This window comes from Lonchura striata, chromosome 1 (assembly GCF_046129695.1).
Source record: "Lonchura striata isolate bLonStr1 chromosome 1, bLonStr1.mat, whole genome shotgun sequence".
NCBI classification, from domain to species: Eukaryota; Metazoa; Chordata; class Aves; order Passeriformes; family Estrildidae; genus Lonchura; species Lonchura striata.
In genome coordinates, this window is record NC_134603.1 from 132,428,590 (window position 1) to 132,450,313 (window position 21,724).

General features: G+C 37.8%; 1 protein-coding gene across 5 annotated transcripts in view; it reads right to left on the minus strand.

Moving 5' to 3' along the window:
- The window catches only part of PPP1R9A (protein phosphatase 1 regulatory subunit 9A), a 130,603-nt gene that overhangs the window by 29,638 nt on the left and 79,241 nt on the right, over nt 1–21,724 (minus strand). For all 5 annotated transcript variants that reach the window (XM_021538387.2, XM_021538391.2, XM_021538390.2 and 2 more), the window contains exons 6-7: nt 13,031–13,166; nt 4,538–4,693 (exon numbers count right to left, since the gene is read on the minus strand). In XM_021538387.2, the coding sequence (XP_021394062.1) occupies nt 4,538–4,693; nt 13,031–13,166 (292 nt within the window). The remainder of the gene's footprint in view (nt 1–4,537; nt 4,694–13,030; nt 13,167–21,724) is intronic.

Genomic DNA, 21,724 nt, shown 5'->3' on the forward strand with positions numbered 1-21,724 from the left:
ATGTTCCTTTGGAGGGAACAGTCTACCATAGTCTGCTACTCTGATTGTATTAGGCAATGTCCTGAAACACCTTTAGTTTTGCCACAAAGGTCTGGCTCCAGGAACACTCTGAAGTATAAACTGAACCACAGTTCAACAGCATAACCCTAATCTAAATGGAAATGATCATGCACATGTACCCAATACTGGCCTGCACCCCAATCCCTGCTGCTGTACATTTTAAAGCAGGCAGCACAGACAAACTACTGACAGGCCCCAAAACCTCACACTGAATCAGTGACTTGGGTATATTGGGTATGGAGCTGAGGACAAGATCAAAACATGAATTAAAGCCTGAGCCAGCACTGCACTGGAGATAAGGCATCATCCATTATTTATGAATAGAATGAATAGTTATGGAAAAGCATGTTTTACATGCAAGTTACTTCTCTTACAAGACAAACATGAGCTTTTGGGAATAGTTTATGTGAGCTAATAGAGTATATGAGGTCATTGTACTGAACCATAAACTAACAACTCCGGTGAAGCAATGGCTACGTTGTTGAAGAACCAGCTGTTAGCAAGAAAATCTGCAAATAAATCAAAGAAGTTCTTCTGGAAGAGAGGAATAATTTTCAAAGTAATGGAGCTATCACTGAGCTGACCAGTACAAGTATCTCTGAAGAATTCAAAACCAATGTAGAAATTCCTTTTTCATGAAGTCTCTTGAATGCCACTTCTTGTGGCATAGGAAATGCACACTCTCAGATAGTTTGGTTTGCAAAACAGTCTTAATTAATCTATTGAATAAACCTAGTCCTTTAAGGTGGAGAAGTCCTGAATTTATGCTGGAAAGAATAAGGAGACACCGGTTCACTGTTTAGGAATCTTCTTTCCAACACTCATTTCTTGGTCACAGTTTCCAGAGGAGACTGTAAGAAGTCCTAGTCTCCACAATCATCTGTTACTTATGTTCACTTTTTGACTTTGCACTGAAAAGTGTTACGATTCTTCCTGTGCCCAGTGAAAGGAGATTTCATTTCAAACAAAACCAGGCACTGACTACAGCTGCTTGCAGAGACACAGGTAACCCATGGATCACAGGGGAGCAGGGCTACTGCTCCAGGATGGAGAGGTGCCAGTGCAGCTGGGAGCAGGGCACCTGGCAGCCCTGGAGCTGGTGCAATGGCAAGAAGCTGCCAGTGAAGCTACTGCACCTAGCAGGCCAGGAAGATGAGAAGGACACACACCTTTTTATATATATATTAGAGGAAAAAAAGGAGATACTTCAATTAGCATTTGCATGAGGTTACTTGCAAGTTTTGAGCTCAGTCATTCCAACCGCTGATCTACAATTTTCAGAGACTGAGAACTGGTTTTTCTCCCCATTGCATTCTTGTTAATAGTGACAAATTATTAAAGAACTGTCTCAAAACATCATGGTGCTTATAAAATGCCCAACCTTTGCTTAGTTCTGCTACACTGTTCTGGGATGAGATAAAATCAGGGGAATAATGGATGAGCTAGATTTTCCCTTTTTCAAACTTCATGATGACACCAAAAAGCCAAGACTCAAAGCCTTAGGCTACCTGCTGACAGTCCACACCCATCTCTTCTGAAACCCCACAAATCCATACGGAGCACTTAAAGAGCTTATTATTACATACAAATAAACTCCAAATTGTTGCATAAATAACAAGCTGCTCAGGTACAGATGGTTTTTAACAGTTATTTTTGTGCTCTCTGTTACTGAGTTTAAAAAAATGAGTACTGAGTACCCAGTCAAATCATTGAATCAGTACATGGTACAGCAGATCCCACTGAGGAAAAGAAAGAAGACACTTTTCTGCTTAACAGAAAAATGTGTAAAAAAAAGAACGAATTATGCTTGTAGAATAGATGAGAAATGCTAACACATTTATAGGTTAGACTAAACAACAGGCAAGGTCAATTATTTGGCAAGAAAATCTGGACTCCATAGCTAACATTTTTTAAGCAAGTTTGCTAACAGGGGACCAGAAATCTTTATTCCATGTCCTACTTAATGCCAGACAAATTCTTGGCAGATACTATTTTTTTGTTTTGTTTTGGTTTTTTTTTTTTTGGCTTTTAAGTCAATATAAAATTGTGAAAGCTTCACTTCAACAAAGACATTTTGAGTAATTTTTGGCACATTTCCTATTCAAGTATGTCTTGAAAAGCTGATTAATTTTCTACAAAACAATAAAACCTGTTATAAAAGGTAACTTTTAGAGAAAATGGACTGAATTCATCAAGACTGCAAAAGGTAGAATGGGATGAAAGTCTAGAAAATGCTAAAATATCAGGAGTACACTGCGAAGGAAAGTATGCAATAGAATCTAATAATTACCATGACAATTTTTACCTAATCAATATATATTTTTGCATATAATGATCATCCATTCTTCATATATTTAATTAAAATATGAAATAGTGAATTCTTACATAAATGTCCCTTCTCCCCACAGATCTTGTCTCTCTTCAATCATCACAGCTAAAAGAAAATTTCTAGCTCTCTCTCGAAGCAGTTAAGAAAAATCAGTCCTGTATTTCCTGCTTTACAGCCAGGAAAACAAGACTTTCAAAAGTACAGTGATTCACCCAGGAATGCCCATCTCTCTTCTGACTTTCATTCCAAAAGCAAGGCATTTTAAATAAGAGTGCTCGCAGAGTATGGGAACATGATTTCTGTTGCGAAGACTGAATTCAACTAATTAGGTCAAACTATTATGCTTAAAGATTATGTCCTACCCATTTGCCTAATACTTCCATTAATCTCTGGAGTAAGAAAAAGAAAGAACAGTTATTCTTTAAATACAATTCCAGAAAACACTGTGTGGGCTTGTGCAGTGTGATCATGAACAAGTCCTCCAGTGTTGAAAGGATTCAGGGCAAATACCAAGAAAAATACATGCACTCACTCGACATCAGCCAACAAAACGCAGCTGTGTACTCTTGGAGACAATCCGTGAAACAAAAGTGGTGTGCTCAGAACAGCAGTAACTGCGTGGGCTGCTCAAAGAGCCCACTCTTAGGCAGGAGCATTTAATGTTTTCTTCTCAGGCTCTCATCTACACTTACACTCAAGGATCCCAAAGTACCTTCATCTAGCCTCTAAAACAGCGTTTTAAGGCCATTACAGAAGACAGGTCTGCAAATAACTTCAAATCAGTCTGGACAAGCTCAAGTATGGCAATAGTTCAAGTATATGGAAACTGTATTCAAGCACAGATTCAAAGGTAGTTTATTCAAAGGTGAGTTTCTTGCCCATCAGTGCACAGCCTTGGAAAACTTGCTGGCACGCAGAGGACAGTAGCATCTTCCCACTGCTTTGAGACTGTATTCTATGTATGATGCAAAGTATTAGAAAATGAAATAAAATGTTCTGCTAATTTGTGTAAGAGTATGAAACTCAAAATATGGAGTGAGAAAATAATTTAGTGTACAAAACTTGCAGGAACCAACAATGAATAAAAGTAGGCATCCAATGGTAACAAGGGTTATCATCAGAAAAGGGAAAGATTGGTTGCTCATTGACTGATTACTCTCCACACATGACTCTCATTAGCAGGTAACAACAATATATTTATGCAAGATAAAAGATCTGGTTTGAGTGAAGGCAAGAAGATAAGTGGTGAAGGATAAAAAGGCAGTCCTGGTATTTTAAAATTCCTATGTGGGCCCAGGTTCTGCTGCTTAAATCTCCCATGAGGTTTTGGCTACTTTCCACCCTTCCATCTTCCTGTGTTTAAAAAAAAAACCCCAACAAGTTCTTCACTGCCATCACTTAGCCCATTACTGTAAGCTTAGGTATATCCATTGTTTCATATCTTTATTTGCATGAGAATTCAGGAAAGTTTAAAAAGATGCCACATCAAAGCATATAGCCTAAAATACAGAAGAAATGTCCCTCCATACTTTGGTATGTGAAATTATATTAATTCAATGACCACAATGAACACCACAGTTAGTACAGGTGGATACTATACTCTCTAACCATAAACTTGGTATGGTTTTGGTAAAATACCATCTTGAAGTATGGCTGCTTCCCCAATAGAGCATCTTTCTAAATACATAGTCAAACAGATGACATGGCTGTACACTGATGAGTCACTGTGTAATGGCATAGGATGAGTTTCACATTTATTGTTTGCTTTTCCCAATCACCAAAGCAAACCAAAGCAAACCAAGCCAAAAAAAACCAACCCCAAACCACAGCACCCTGCTAGTGATGAATTAACTTGCACTTTTTCTATGTGGTCAAACTAGGTGCTGAGGCAGAGTAACTTCTATATTGAAAAGTAAATTTATAAATTGCCCTCATCAATACAACAGTCACCTGAAAGCTGATGCCAAAATATCTCCAAAGGCCTGTTCTACTTCTGTCAAGCAGAAATTTTTGACTAATTTCAAAGTACTAAGCATAAAAGAAGCTAAAAATCATTCCAGTTTTCAAGAGAAAAAACCCAAGCAGTGAGATAATTAGAAATCTGGTTCAGTGATGTATGTCAGTAGTATTTTCTGATGTATAACTTACTTCTTTGAATTTGTGAGCAAGTTTGCTGGTGTCCACATCACTGGGGGAGAACATGTCATCATTTTCAGGGAGATCGAACACTTCAATAGCCATGTCACCTCCTGGAAGGACAGGTCCCATGTCTTCATCTTCTTCATCTGTAGCATATTCCCCTGTCTTAATTTTATAGCATTTAAGAAATTCCAGTTATCCTCTTATTATGCAGAGACTATTCAAAGTGTAATTAACATACTGTGCAATCACAGCATTCTGCATACACAAAAGGTTATCTTTGTCGTTAGCTATAATCCCAGTACTGGTGAATTCTACCAGAAAAAATATAACTCCACAGTAGTATTTCAGTACATTAAGAGAGAAGAGAAAACAGTGTCTTAAAGCACTAATAACTCAGTTCTCGAGCATTACTGGCTCTGTATTTTGAAGTTCAATCCTTTTCCAAGTGAGACCTATTTTCCACTGGAAGAACTCTCCAAATTTATTTCAGATTTAACAGTGAATCTTTTCTAAACAGGAAAAACACAGAATGCAACAAACAGGGTCTTGCTTAGTCGTTAGTAAAGTCATCTGGATGAAGTAATTCTCCAGTGATGTTCCATGTTGAATTTGAAAATTCACTAGTTTGTTCTTTATAAACAAATTAACAATAGAGAAAAGTCACACCCACGCAGAAAGACAAGAGTAGGAAAAAGAAACCAAGTGTCAGAGTCAAACAAGTTCAGGGTCTGAAGCCAGAGTTTATTCAATTTTCAACCTGAATAAGGAGCTGCTATGAACTAGTTTGGAACAATAAATGTGGGTGTTTCTTGTGTTGGTAAACCATGAGGTGTAAACAATTCGCTGACAAAACAGGATTTTGAAAAATCGTAAGCTGCAATCAGTATCTCAAGAACAACAAAAAAACACAAACAAAAACAAAAAACAAACTAACAAAAAACCAAAACCAAAACCAAACAAAACAACAATATTGCAGAGAAAAAGCTTGCAGTATTGAACCCCAAGCTGCCTACTCAGTCTTTTGCACACATATCTGTGCTCATCTCTCCCCATCCCTAAGGGGAATGGTACCACCTTGCTCCTGCAGGGCTCCCTCTGGAACTGGAGTACAGCGTGCACAGATCACAAACAGTGCTGGCTTGCAGATGACTATGCAAACACATTATAAAGCAAACACTTCCCTCAGGACCACATCTGGATTTATAAGGCCTGGGACTAAATAAATACATGGAAAAGGAAGGGCGGGGGGACCAGTGCAGTCTTTTTCATGTTTATGCAGTAACACCACCAAAATTTTGACAAAACTATTCAAAGTTTTTCTTCACGAGCTTTCTGTTTCTGAGATGAAGAAACATAATACTATTATCAGAAGTATATTCCCTATACTGCTAAAATGTTCTATTAGTGTAATTTTTTGACAAAAGGACTTTTCAAAACAAGAGGTAAGAACTCAGATGTTTGAACAACAGTTCAAACCTCAACTTCCTACCTTAATTCAGTTTCTCTGCTGTTGTTAGGCTTATGTAAATCTCTCTAAAAAGCAGTGTATGCAAGATGTTGACTCTAGGTGCACAGGACATACAGACAGCACACAGAATCATAGAATGGTTTGGGTTAAAAGGAACCTTCAAAGATCATGAAAAACCTACATTCCTCGTTTTTTAAACCACTGAAGTTTTAAAAATCAAAGCCAAAACACATAGAAAGCATAAAATAGTTGAATAAAATTTTATGATGTTGAGAGAACTACTAAAAAGAAAGTCATGAACATGCACATTCATACTTTAAAATAGTCACTGTAAAGTGAGGCACTTTTTTGGTGAGCTATTGCTGCCACTATATATAGTAACATATTCTCCAATGAAATAAACAGTAACCATTTATGTTATATACTTCATGCCTACTAAGCATATATGCCTAAGAATCTCAATAGTCTTCTATAAAAAAAGCTAACAGCTGGTTTTGCTTCTTCTTTCCTTATTTAAGAGAAGCAAAGAATACATAGTCCATCTCACTGGAGTTTTCAGGCATGTAAGCACTATAGCTAAACAAAACAACACCTGAAATTGTCATTCTGTATGTCTAGATCTTATGCACACACACAAAAAATCTTGTGTTACACTACACCTGTAGTAACTTCTGCTTCTATTTTATTGTCCCTGGCTATGTGCAGTAGCTGTCTAAACTGAAAATTTGGCTGCTAACTCTCCTGGCTCTTTCCAGGAGCATGTAATGCCACCTTCACACACTATCAGGGCAACCAGAAGCAGATAGACTAACTCTTAAAATCACACTGAGATTTCAGAGAAATTAATTTTTGTGGGGAAAAAATACTAACAGTCCATGTACTTTCCATTTTGCAGTCATTATCGCTGAAACAAAAAAGGTAATATGCAACTGTAATTTCTACATTAAAAAAAATCCTGGTGGGTCCATCATCAGTGGCAAGGAAATCTTTGTAGCAAGCAAAGAAGAGGCAGAAACAGGATCATTAACCACTAAACTCATGCCCTGCTTATGTAAAACAAAACAGATCTGGCACAGCTACATATGCATTTTAAAGAAATACATTAATACAAAATCCCAATTACATTCACCCATTTTGGCAAAGGAATAAAACAGATTAATTTAGTTAAAACTGATTTCTCCAAAGACTTAAGCTAAGAAAAAGTACTGAATAAAAAAATAAAAATGAACACATATGAAGGAGTAAATTATTGGGGAAAAAATTCAAGAGCAGACAATATTCTACTGGCCTTAGGGGCCAGAGTGTTTGAAGAGGAACGTCAGGCAGCTAAAAATGAACAAAAAGGAATATCTTGTTTCAAATTGTACATAATTAGTGTCAATGAGCACAATCATTTTTGCTTCAATTAATGAAAAAAGTAGCTGTCAAAGCAAAGCACAGCTCCAGTAAACAAGACACCAGGACGACAAGAACACATCACAGAATGCAGAAATAAGTGGGACTTTTGCTTTTGTCTTCAAAATAAAGGGATTTCATCTTACATGAAAAACAAATTACAGGTTGAAAAGAACCAATGCATACATTGAGGAAATATGTATCATAAATTACATGAAACATACTTTCCCTGAGAAAATTTTCTCTTCTGACTTTTGCTGCACATTAAATTACCAGATGGTAGTTGTTCAGACACTGTGCCAGTTAGGCAGAATGTGAAATTCACTATTTTACAAGGAGCAGCAAGGCACAGAAAAGAAGTTGTCTTACTTCAAATAACAAAGCCCTGTGAGGTAAGAGTTGTCATTGTAACTCCCCGAGGTTCCGTGCAATACATTTTGTTTCCTTAGCCAGCAACAGCGCTAACATTTTCAATTCCATAGCCACTGAAAACTTACATGCTCCTGAAGGAAAATCTTAGACCCTTCATTCTGTGTTGGTGAGCAGAATTCTTCCATGTAAAAGCCCTGTTTCTCATTTCAGTAGCACCTAGGGCTTAAGCTCGTCTCATCCAAAGCAATAGCTTCTGATATTAGCCATTCCATTTTGCCATATGCAATCACAGCTAATAGCATGAAATTATCCACATGAGCTGCAATTTTCCACTTCTAAAGGGAAAATGTGTTACTTGCATTGTTTAACTGCCTTAACAGTAAATTTCTGAAATGTGCCTAACACCCTCAACCATAAAGAAGGAGTTGCAGTACCAGCCAGGATAATGCAGACAGACCTTCCCCAAATCACCATAACAAAGGCTGCATCAAGCTACACATTTTGTTCCTGCTGAAACTCTCCCACAATCAGGGAACACCATTTGAAGAACTATAAAAATAACTCAAGCCCATCTCTTCATCTGATTTTTTTTCTTTGATGGCTTGTATTTAATTCTTTCAAAAGAGTGAAGAAAAACATAATGGCACATTATTAATCATTGCTTTTATATGAGTGCATCATGTTAATGATGTTGGAAAAAATGTACTCTGAAAGATTTGGTTAAGCAAATGTATTCTTTGGATGTTGAGACATTCAAGTGCATTGCCACCTTTTTTTTTTTTTTTTTAGCAAGTGTCAAGATTTTCCTCAATGGTTTTAAATGCTGCTTTGCTCTCAGCATGTCTTAATGAGTGAGAATTTAAAATGAAAAAAATATTTGTTTGACTATTAGTGATATTATAAAACATCACTTGCATTAAACTACTTGTCTGTGGCCACAGAGTAAACAGAATCCTGCAATATATTATTCATTTCACATTTTGCATCACCCCATGCAGCCTTCTGGGGAACAGGTCATCTGCTTTATGTGACTTGTCATTTACTGTATAACATGAAGAAGATAATACCAAGTCCAAATCAAAATTCCAAGAAATGTCAGGATTTGACTCACGTGCACAGAACACTATGTTAACACAGGGAATTCAAAAGGTTTCAGTCAAGGATACAGATTCAGATCATACTTCGCACACTAAGCAGGAAATACAAAGACAGTACCTACTTCAAAGCCTTTGAGTTTTATTTTCTGACATGTTGCTACAAATTAAAAGGATGTGGGCTTTTACAAAGCTAGACAAACTGGTGATAAGCAAACTCTGTAGCAGTCTATCTAGAGGCAACACAGCTTTACTGTGATTAGCATGGACTCATGAGGAAATGCCAGTCCTGACCATTGTATGCAATACTTGAGAAATAGCTGATACTACTGGCTCAAGTGCTTGGCTTGTGAGAGCTTAACAACAAATTATGAGCTGATGCACACTTATACTGCTGGTCTTTGCATGGACTCCACTGTGAACATCCATCTTCTTTTCATGTTCATCAGTTCTGCACAAGGGCTTTATGTTTCCATGCAAAAACTTAAATGAAGGAGCATATGAAAGCATCCTGCAACCCTGTGATGACCTGCCCATGGTAACAGTAGATTCTGAAATGCAGGGATGCAGGGCATTTATATAGTAAATTATGAGTTTTCAGTATTGCTTACACAGTAAATGATATGTATTTTAGAAACTCTATGTATTAGTGTAAATCTTCCCCAACAAACAGCTGTCAGGCAACATTCCTGCGAGGCAATGGAATGAGAAGGTAGTAGGCTAACACTGCATCTCTAAATTTAGTATCCAACTCAAGTCCACTGCCCACTAGCTGGCAGAAACCAAAACTGTCTCAGAGGACTGCTTTTTAAAATAACTTGCATCCTTCTAAAATACCTACAGACTCCTTGGGCTATGAACACTTTCAGAAGCTCCAAAACAGAGGAAATCCAGCCAGCTAGTGACACAGCAAGATACAACACCAGAACCTGCTCATGCTTGGCACACATTCTCTTCCTGTGGTTTAACCACCTCTAACAAACACTAGTCATGTGCCATGACCACAGAACTCAAACAAGATCACTGACTTCCTGCTCTGGAAAACTTAAAATGTTATTGCTGTACTTGTGGTGAAGTCTCTGAGCCTCAGAATTTGGCAGACTCAAGATCATTTTCTTGTTTATTTATGCAGCACTGTACCTGGAGATCCATGTTACCATATTTTAAATGCTGCAGGAAAATGAACAGGGTGGCTTGACAGCTCTGAGACTGAACAACTTGTGTATAATTCTGTGCTGCCTCAATGCCCAACTCCTTACACTGGCAATTCAAATACTTCTGAACTCCAAGCATTCAGAGTCACTATTCCTTTGATGAAACATATTCAAAAGCATAGTAGTGGTTTTTCTACACTTGTAGATATTCATTTAGCCAGTGCAAACTGAGATTTTTTTTCCCAAAAGGTGCTCTGCTTACCAGAGCCAAAGAATGTAGAGCTGCTGGTAGTATCTGGCAGCAACATAAACCCAGCCAGACTTGTCCACACAGAGCAAGGTAAGCTCAAAGAAGTAATGCTCATATTTGACAGTAAATTAAGCAGAAGTGCTTGTGGTGATCAAAATGTCTTTGAACTGTGGCTAATGTGCATTAGATCACAGTTTACATCATGTCAGTTACCTGGGAATAGTGCAGGTTATGTGAGTAGATCTGGATAGCATAGTCAGGTGGCCAAAAAATAATAATACTCAGATTACTGCAGGTATTCAATAAAATCTATTTCTGCTAAGTCTCATAATTAAAAAAGGGAACATGCTACACTGCATACCTTAGTAACTAAACCCCAGCATTTACTCTGAAAATGTTTACCACCCATGTCCCAGATATATATATGGCATCAAGTAGGAAATGGGTATGACCTTCAATGATCCCAATGTAGTTTTTAAGCACTGTATTTGTTCTCAGGCCTAATTCCTTCTCCTTCCAAAAGAGATAATTGACGAGATCATCTGGATCTCCCCTGGTAAATGTCTTTTCCTTTCTTTCTCCTTTTCTCATATACAACACAAACTCTCCTCTGCACTCCAAAGGCCATGGCCAAAAATCATGTTAAAGTCACAGAGATGGTCGCCATCCTCAGTGTAGTGATAGAATAAGAAAAGATACCTTTGAACTTGCCCAATTTTATTTTCTCTCTATGATCCAAAGCACTATCAACAGAAAACACTTTGTAAACTTAGTATCTTTTGTGAAAAATTTATGCAGTGAACAGGACTTAAGAGTTTGCAGCCACCAAATTGCAAGATGTATCACAAATAGTACCTGATATCTACTAATCCCTGTCCTCTTTCAGTACTGTACTGAGAAACAACTGCATGGTCATCAGTGTGATTGTTACCATCAGCATCTTCACAGCAACAATCCCTACTGAAGGCTGAAGTACCACCAGGATCAGTATTGATCAATAGGGGTTTAACAACATTTTCTTTACTGCCAGATCTTGAGTAATGCCACCCGTGTGGTGCATGAAGGTAAGGAACACAAACATTTGAGATTTTTTTGCAGGTGGCTGTGTCCCACAGATAAAAGGTGTAGTGCATCAATCACTTACACAGGTCAGCCACACACCCCTTTACATGCAAGTACACAGTGAGAAAGATTTGATCATCAGGCATTTAGGACACCCCTCTCTTGCCTGTATGAAAGCAGTGAGACTATGCTCACCATAAGGTGGTACTGAAAGTCTTTGAACCCTCACATCTGCAGCACGCTGTGACGAGTTGTGAGAAGCCTCTTTTCCCAAAGCCTAGTTGATCAATTTTGTTTTTGAAGAGATTGTAAGAGAGTTCCTTCAAGAAACTTCTCTTGAATTTAATTCTAGACTAAAGAGAAGTTGGGAGACTCGCATGTTGTTTTTTGAGAAGGAAACAGAGAGGATATGGATTTTTCTATCCTTCATGGTCTCCCACAGGCACACATACATATGCATGTATGTACAGCTCTTATTTATATGAGTTAAATATGTCCCAGTGACAGGATTAATTCTAAGACATATTGAAATATTTTTATTCTTAATATCAGTGGAAATTACAGTAAGTGAAAGCTTTACTGGGGCCAGACAGGACTTTTATTTAGTCTGTTGGGACACTTCTGATTGTTCTCACATATTGCTATTTTAACAGTGTGTTTCAAAATCTGAGTATATCCTGATTTTACATCAAGAGTATTTTTTTTCTAATAACAAAAACCTGAAATAAATGCATATCACAAGTTCTCTATCTCCCCTTATCTACTGTTCCCTTACACAAAACAAACAAACAAACAAACAAACAAACAAACAAAACCCGAAAAAAACCACACCAAAAAACCCCCCACCAAACCCAAAAACTGACCCAGGATGAAAACACACTAATACATGGAGTCTAGCATTTCAAATAATATTACTCAAGATGATGTGAAATGATGACAGTATACTTGAGCTATATGGAAGCAGTTTGGTACAAAACCCAGCAGCTAATTTATGGAATATCACAGACAGCAGTAGTCTCTGAAAAAGCTCTCAAAGTAATATTTCCAAGTGTCTTGATATTTAGGCATACTAGGAATTTTATGAGACTGGAAATAAATTATGGAAATTTTACTGCAAAGAGTTGCTACTTTCAAAACCTTTATATTGGCACTAATTGTAAGAATGAATATATACTTCAGAAAAGGTAGGCTAATTCTCTATCCTGAGGAATATCTGTTCAAAAAGAAACAAAATCCCAGTGTGTGGAAGGAGGGGTCTTACCTAGAATTTCAGAAAACATTCTGACTTAAGAAGAATATAAGTTCTTCTAGGAAAAAAACAACTTCCTCAACCCCTCTAAAAGTCAGAAGGCAACTTTTAGCAGTTTTCACAAAAGTCTAAGATTTCCATGCACAACCAACCAAACTTTACTCCCTTATTTCAGAAAGATACAGCCTTTCAAGGAAGAGGAATGCTTACAGAAACATCAACCAACTTGATATTTGCCCTTCTAGAACAAAACAAACACTAAATCTGTGATGAAATTTTTTTCTATAGATTTGTTCTTCAATTAAGAGTCATCATCAAAATCCGTAAAAATCATCACCAAACGTAATGGAAAGGTCCAAAGTTGACCTCTGAGTGGTAAGTAAAAAGAAGGAATTATGAATAGAAAATAGAATATTAATAAACACCAAATAGTGAAACACTGGTTAGTCTGTTACCTCATCATCATCTGCATCATACTGTGCATAGTGCTGCTCCAGCAGCTCTCTCTGGCGCCGTTCTTGCTCTAGAGTTTGGCTAATCAGCTGCGCAACCTCACTCACTTGTCCCGGTTTTTCTCGTCCAATTACAAACCTATACAAAACATTAGTGAAAAAAACGTTACTCCTACTGTTTACTGACATTCTAGGGTTTTAGCCATTTCTAGTATAGAGAAGCCTTTTTATCCAAAGATGCATAGTTTTTATTGTTTCAAATGTGTTCTGTGGATGAGACTTGTCACAAGGGCGCTGTGTGCAGGAGTAGGAATGATCAGACCATGACAGGTCTGATCATATGAAAGGGGGGGCAAAATAGAAGGGATCATTACAAGCCACCACTCCAAGTTTCAGTAAAGCATAATCACTTCCATTCCCTTCAGAGCCATGTAATTTCCAGAAGGCTACAGAAGACCAAGCTGTTACGGATGCACAGTAAGAGCACAGGTGCACTTGTGGCAGCTGACACTGGAAGGAACACGCATCAGAGTAACTCCTCCCCACTCTGACTTAAAAGTTCTTCCATATCTGAGCTTTTATATTTGTCTTCCTCCGGTCTAGAAAACAGAATCTATTTCCACATTTTAAAATTGGACAGACGCTATTTCCTTAATTTTTAGCTGCATTTAAATCTGTCTTTTATTTCATGAGCTTCTGTTGCTAAGGGATGTTTTCTCCACTGTTAGCTACTGCTGAACACTGGGCACACACTTCCTTGGCTTAACAAAACACAAGGGAAGTGCCTCTTTCTTGGTTGAGACTTACAAGAATGCTTCTCAGTCTTGCTTTCAGCAACTGGATCTCAGAATTGGTTAGGACTGTAACCCCCTTTTTTTTTTCTTTTAGCACAGTGGCATAACCATATTTAGGTATGCTGCATCTCCAGAACTAATCATAAACACCCATTACAAAGTACCAACACACTGTGAATTATTGAACAAAAGCACAATTTAAAGATGTCAAGCTGAAGAATTATTTTCTTAGAAGGCTAGAAAGACAATTAGGTAATTATAGATGAAAGAAGTATTATGTAGAGCTGAAAAGCACAATAAGGTGACACTGAGATACTGGATATAGTAAATTATTTGTTCCTACAACATTTGGCCAATGCTTTTAATTTATTATTTGAATGAGAGGCAGAAATGTGCATTATATCTCATGTATGAAAACTCTTTTTGTTAGTACTGCCTATCACTGTTAAAATCCCTTGGGATTTGTAATCTATGTGCAAGCCAACTTCCCAACAGTAGATGACCCTGCCTCCATTTCCTATGACAAATAATTTTTCAGATTCTATGATGTGAGGCACTACAGAAAGGACTGCAATTTGGAGATTATTTCAACATCATCAAAATATCCAACCTACTAATTACTTCCAAAAGGATAAGAAAGGTGAGAATAAGTGACTCCATTTGAAATAATGGCACAAGGTGCTTTGAAAATAATTTGCAAGAAGTATATTAGCTTAAAACATCAACAGCAAATACAGCAGAAACTAGAAGAAAATCAAGGCAATAACATCAGTGTTTTACTCCTGATCAAAACAGATTACAGTCTGGTACTCATATCCCACCATTACAAAATACAACATTAGTTCTCAGTAATGACAAAGACCTTGGGCTGAAAGAAAGAGAATGTTTCTTCATGGCCCCTACACTTCATCTGTTCAGCATACTGACTCACAGACAGATCCTGTTTCCTCCAAATTTTGATTTTAGAGCCAAGTATTACAAAGACTAAACCAGTCATGTTTTCAGATTCAACTGGGAGGAACAATGAACTTTTGAAATTACTAAAGGAGGTAAAAAGAGGATTTAACCCGTATCTGCTACTTGTTTGTCTCCTCTAATGTAAAAATAAATTAAAATTGAATATAGAAAAAAAATCTATAAAAAAAACAATTTTAAGCAAAATAATGCATATTACTTACACATAGTAGGCAGAGCACCACATTTGTAAACATGTGAGGGAGATCCTCAATGTGCAAAGTTATGAAACCACACAAAGTGATGCAAATATTGGATTCTCTCTGGCCCTCTGTCTGGTAAGTCACCTTCCTTGGAAAATACAAGACTCAAAATACTTCATACAATCACCTTTTACACTGAAGTCTTAGAATAGAGAACATATAATGCATCCAAAGTCTGTTAATTCCCGATAATTTAGAAGTGGGTTTTGACACATTAGACTGTAATGCAGTAATATTTTCATACAGATAAACAAAATTAAGTAGGATGTAAAAATATGAAGCCTTATTAACTGAATTTTTTTTTCTCATGTCAAAGACACAGTTCACAGTGATGTGATTTCCAAGGTTTGAATAATATATAAAAATGAAGTTACTCTGTGATACCTGAAGCTTTCTGATGACATATGAATAAAAGCCTCAAAGCAATGAAAAAGTTTAAAGCAAATGTTTTTCAAAATAGAAATATACTACTAATGTTCCATCTTACTAAAATTTATTGCTTTAGAGTAAGGCATACCCAAAATGTCTAAAAATAATTTTTAGAAGCATTCAATCTACAATTGATGTCAATTCTAAACACAGAATTGTAAATTTGTAAAGTGGAATACTATGTTCCCAGCAATTACAGCTTTTACTAACTAAACCAAACTTTTTGTCATTTTACATTCCATAACCTTAGGATACCATGCATATAATTATACCTATCTGGTAACTGAGATAAACCATAAATTATAAAGTCACATTTTAAAGACAGAGCTGAATAAAAATAACTTAGAAAACCATAAATCAGGGCAAGTTATTAAAACTCAAAACATGATTAGACATTTAATCACAGAATAGCTTTAAATACAAAAGCTATCATAATCTGAAGTGTTTAAATATGAGAAAGAGACATAAGGCTATGATTCACTGACCAAAAAATCAGTCACTGAACCATAATACAAACACTTCAACAAAGTAGCTAATTATATATTTCAAATCACTTTGGCTGAACAAAATCAATCACATGCAATTTAGACTTGACTATTTAATCTCAAGGACTAGAAGTATTATAAGAAAGAACTATACATTCTGTCAGCAATAATATATTTGAGAAACTGGTCATGTTTTTAGATTTTAGACAAATGAGCATTTTACAGCCTTTAAACCACATCACAATAATATTCCCCTAGATTATTAAAGTCAGCAAATGCAAAATAAACCCCAGCAAATCTGGGATACAGCCATTACTGTACAATTTAGGTCATTACTGATCTTTTCTGAAGTCTGCAAAAAAAGAAGGAAGGAGAAGGAGAGAGGCAGGGCATGAACTGCCCTTGATACTCAAGAGTTACATGCAATTTAGCTGAATTACCAGCCGTGAAATATTCTTTGTGATTGTGGTTAGAATGAACAGGGATGCAGCTAGAAATGTAATTAATATCTGACTCTATAATGGATTTTAGAGTATCTAAAAGAATTATGTATCTTGAGAAATTGAAAATTCATTACAGTAGCGGTGGTTAAGAAAAGCATTCTACTGAAATTGAATGCAACTCCGACATCTCCTGCAATCCATGATTTAAATATTTTACAGCACACCTGATATATAGCCTTCTGCATTTATTAAAAGAGGATCATCAGACCTGTGCTTCTTGAAATAACTTATTGATTTTTTATCAGCTATGGAAACCAGAAATATTGTTTTAAAAATTGATTAAAATAAAAAATATTTCCACTCTGAAAATAACTGGTACTAAAAAAATTGCAAAGGCCCCAAATCTGTGATGCGAAACTGAAGTTCTGCAGCACACACTTTTAGTGAAATGAGTTAATGATTTCTCCTGAAAATACTTCAGGAATTATGTGCTCAGTTAAAAATACATTAGCATGGTTTCCTTAAATCCAACAAATATCAAGTAAGAATACAGCAAACACATGCTACAAAAGAATAGGCGGTTTGCTGTAACCGTATTCAAAATCTTCTAACCCTTCCTAAAATACAGTTTGGTACAGTAAATGTACAAATGTAAAAAATGTACAGCGAAATTCATTCAGAGAGTTTTACAGTCAGATGCCTCATATCTGGAACTGTTCAAGTGTGGATGGGGCTTTGAGTAACCTAATCTAGTGGAAAGTGTCCCTGACAACAGCATAGGGGTTGGAACTAAATGATCTTTAAGGTCCCTTTTAACTCAAACCATTATATGATTTTTAGAATTATTTTCCTCTGAGCTTTAAAGCCTGAAGTTGCTTCAGCTAGCATTTATCTCATTTATTTCAAGATGTCTTCAATTACCTACTCTGGCTGCTTCCATTAGGTTAACAGCCACATAATTAATCCAAAGTGCTAAAAGGAGTGTGAACCCTGTTAAGAAAGCAGTTATATTTAGTCACAGCAGCCCAAGCTGGAATTTGTGTGGTTACAATGAACAAGATCAACCTCTTCCAAACAGCACTCTCAAGTGCATGAGTAACCGACTGCACATAAGGAATTCACAACCTATGAGCTTCCATTACACCTCTTGGTATGAAATGATCTGAAACCCATAAACACTCTTTGAATAATTTCAGTTGGAAGGAAACCAGTCCAACATAAGCCCCTGATTTGAAAAGAAGGCCAACTTTTTCATGGCCTTGATTAGAATTATCCTTGCTACAACTCCACTCCATTGCCTATTATTTTGTCCCTTTGTACCAAGAGTACAAAGAATCTTGTTTATCCATTCTACCTCATTGAAGGTAACTGAGACAGCAATAGGACACCTGACATTTCATTCTTTTCTTTCTACTGAAGATGTTCTTTCCACCTCTTCCCAGGATGCTGCCTGCACATCTCTCTAGCTCTAGTTGCACAGGGATGCTACTCCAGATGCTGGACTCACATCACTCCTTGCCTCATAAGATTTCTGTCAGCCCATTCCTGCAGGCTGTTGAAGATCCTGTGATTGCAGCCCCTTGCTACCCTATTGACCCCATGTGCAATTTATGTCAGTAAATCCACCTAGCCCATCCCTGCATCAGAAATAGGCAATGTGCACAGCAATCTTTAAAGCTACCAGGCTGGAACCAAGAGGACTGGTAGAGGGAAATAAAAAAGGTTTGCCTGGAGATAACTGATAAGTCATCCAAAACTAACAAACAAGTGAAGAACTCTTCCTGGAGATCAGCACCTTAAGTAACATAATGAAGTGATGACCATCAGTGACTGAAAGTGGCAATGACTGAGTGAAGTTATTCAAGGTCACACAAGAAACATTTAAGAGGGCAATCTGTGTAATATCTAGTGTTGGCTATATGAAGCCGGCTATATAAGCATACTTTGGGAAGAACCTTGGAGATCAAGTTGCCAGTGAGATGAACTGTTATGCAGAAGTTCTGCAGCCTCTATCCTTGTCCCCAGACCCAGGATAAAGTAAAGTACCCTGAATTTAAAGACAGACAGCAGGGCCTCAACTTACCACTTTTGGTTGGAAGGGACCATGCCATGAACAGGGACACCTTCCACTAAATCAGGCTGCTCAGGGCTCCATTCAGTCTGGCCTTGAACATTTCTAGGGATGAGGCATCCACAAATTTTCTGAGAAATCTCTTCCAGTGCCTCACTATCCTGTGAGTAAAGAACTTCCTAATCTCTCCTCTTTTAGTTTAAAATCATTCCCCCTTGTCCTATCACTATCAGTGTAAAAAGTCACTCTACTTCTTTTACATAAGCCCCCTTTCATTGCTGGAAGGTACTACAAAGTGCCCTCGGAGTCTTTGCTTCTCCAGGCTGAACAATTCCAGCACTCCCAAACTGTCTCCAGGAGAGGTGTTCCAGCCCTCTGATCAACTCTGTAGCCTCCTCTGGATCCACAGCAACAAGTCCACATCCTTCTTGTGATGGGGACCCCAGAGTTGGATGCAGCACTGCAGGTGGAGTCTCACAAGGCAGAGAAGAGAGGCAGAATCACCTCCCTCATCCTGTTAGCCATTCCTCTTTTGGTGCTGACCCAGGATGTGGTTTGCCTTCTGGGCAAACAGTGGTATCAGTGGTACCGTGGATAAGCAGCAAAATCAAAGACTAAGCATGAGAAAAGCCTCAGCAGACTCACCAGAGCATCTTGGATAGAAGCCCCTGATAAACTATGCTGCTATCAACACTAAATGGATATTGAGTCAGACAATTAGGTAGTCATGTAAAAAACCCACACAATAATATCCGTGCACTTAGATTAATTATTGCTCCAGAAATCAATTCTGTCTAGGGCCTCACTGACACATTAGCTTTACTCAAGAGTACTTCAAAATTAGCCATGGGATTCAATGTTTTGGCACCTCTCCAGATTCTGGTCCTGACAATGCTCTGTTCTTCTGAGAGTGCACGTTAAGAATCAATTCCATCTCTTTCCAGACAGCCCGGCAGTGTTCCAACACAATCCTCGCTTAAAAGGTTTCCTTGAATACAGGGTGATAATTCAATTAGCATTTGCTATAGCACCACACAACTCTTATGGGAATGACCACTTCAAAGAAACACATTTGTAAATCTGTGCTTTAACATACCTGAAAGCAATCACCTCTGTTCAGAAGGTAAAGTGCTAGCAGGCCATGTTTCTAAAAAATATCGGATTGCTTTTGCAGGTGAGATCTGTCTTCCCTCACTCTCACCCTTGCTGGCATCCACAGGAAAGAAATCCAGGAAGAAAATACAGGTAGGTCACCAGTAAGCTTCTGAGTTCAGACCATGTCCTTAATCTGGATGATTACAAGACAGACTGTCCTCACAGTACAGTCCAGCTAAATGCTCCTCCAGCACCACCCATACAGTCTGGCAAGTTATCCTGCAAGGATGAACAGCAGGTATTTTTGTCCAGCTGTCACAACGTTGTATCCCATTAATCAAGGTGCACCAAAACTGTGTGGGAGCTTCCACAAAATAGTATAGTGGATGAAGGAATAAAAAAAATAGCTAAATAGACATATATTATGATATTTCAGTTGCAGAGTAGTAGATCCAACCAAGTTGAGGATGAACTAATTCAAAACCTGCCAAGTTGTTCCTTTTTCCAGGAAAAGAAAAGCTGCTCCTAATGAAATCTAGCCCCACTAAACCTTACTCATTCATGTTATATTTAATTTTAAAAGCCATGCTCCAATGCTTAGAAAAATAGTTTATAATTCAGACAAAATATTTAAATTAATATTTCTTTATATATTTCACACTCAAACATGTAATTTCCTGTCCAAATGTACAAACATTTTTTTTTTTTTTTTTTAATTGCCATAAAATTCAAATTAGCAAGAACTAAAGACACAGGGACTATGCTTGAGCCAGTAAATCACACAGTGCCAGGGAATGTTTCCAAGTAGTAGTAACTGGTCATCATATTAAAATTGTATTTTACATCACTGAAACAATCTTGGAAACACTTTGACCCAAGTTAATTAATATTCTACTAAAGAATATTCAGACATAGTCCAGGAGTTAGCAAAGGCTAGGAGTCAGCTTGGATGTTTCCAATGGACAATCTGGATATGGCCACCCTGCTCAGAAAGGTACAACTCTTTAAGGGCAGGAGCACCAACCACTCAGGTGCCAGCTGGCCTCAGCACAAAGAACAGTCCAAGGCACAGCTTGTCTACTACACAGGCACAGCCAAGGAATATAAACCAGCTAAGCAGTGATGAATGCAGTCTTATCTCACCCATGCTAAGCGGTCAGAGGGCTCTTGAGTAATTTTTCAGCACACTCCTCCTGGTAGTCTTACAGGACAATTACCAGCGCTCGTAGGAGTACTTTGCAGAAACCAGAATGAAAAGATATTATGGAATCTTTAGTATAAACACAGTGAATTAAACAGGAAAAATTAACACTATTTTGGCACAGAGTATCACACATTTATTTTCTGCAGGATCCACAATTCAGGTTTATCAAAGAAGCAGAAAGTGCAACAAGCACACATGGCTTCTGTAGAAGCTCAGCATGAAGCCCCAGCTCAGCAACCAGCATTGCAGAGCAAAGGGCTTTTCTCTCCTTCTCTTTTTATCTCCTCAGCTCCGGCACTTGGATTCAAGGAAGAGGAACTAGACAAGGAAAGGAAGAACAAAACCACAACCCCCAGCCAGAAAGCAGATAACATAACCCTGCTCTCTGAAGCAGAGATGGAGTGTGTGTCTTTTGGTTTGTGTCCTGTGTAATTAGCAGTCCTGCCTCTGCCACAATGTGGATCTGGACTATGGAGAACGCCTGGAGAAAATTTTGAAGGACCCAACTGTTTCACAGGATAAGAGAACAGGCAGGCAAAGTCAGAAGGAGCAAAAGAAAATCTGCACAGGCATGGACACCGGGAGAAGAGAATTCTTAGCCAGACAAGGGAGCCACAGCAAAGGCACACTGCTCGTGTTGCTGTCAACAACAGCATTCCCATCGGGCACAGTGCTGCTGGCTAGGTCCTCAGGCAGCCTTCATCTGTCCCCTGCGCTGTCCCAGCTCTTGCAAAGACCTGACTGTATAAACTGCCTTTCCAATGCCGTGGTGGCAAACAAAACCGACAGCAGGCATCCAAACACTCTTTTAAGAAACTGTGTATTTTTCAGAAAAAATTCAGCTCAAGATGGGGTGAGGAATTAGCTGAGGAAGGAATAAGTGACATTTCAAGTTGATGTTAATGAACAATGAATTATTTTTACTTTTTACCTTTTAATTGCTCCTTGCATAAGAGCTA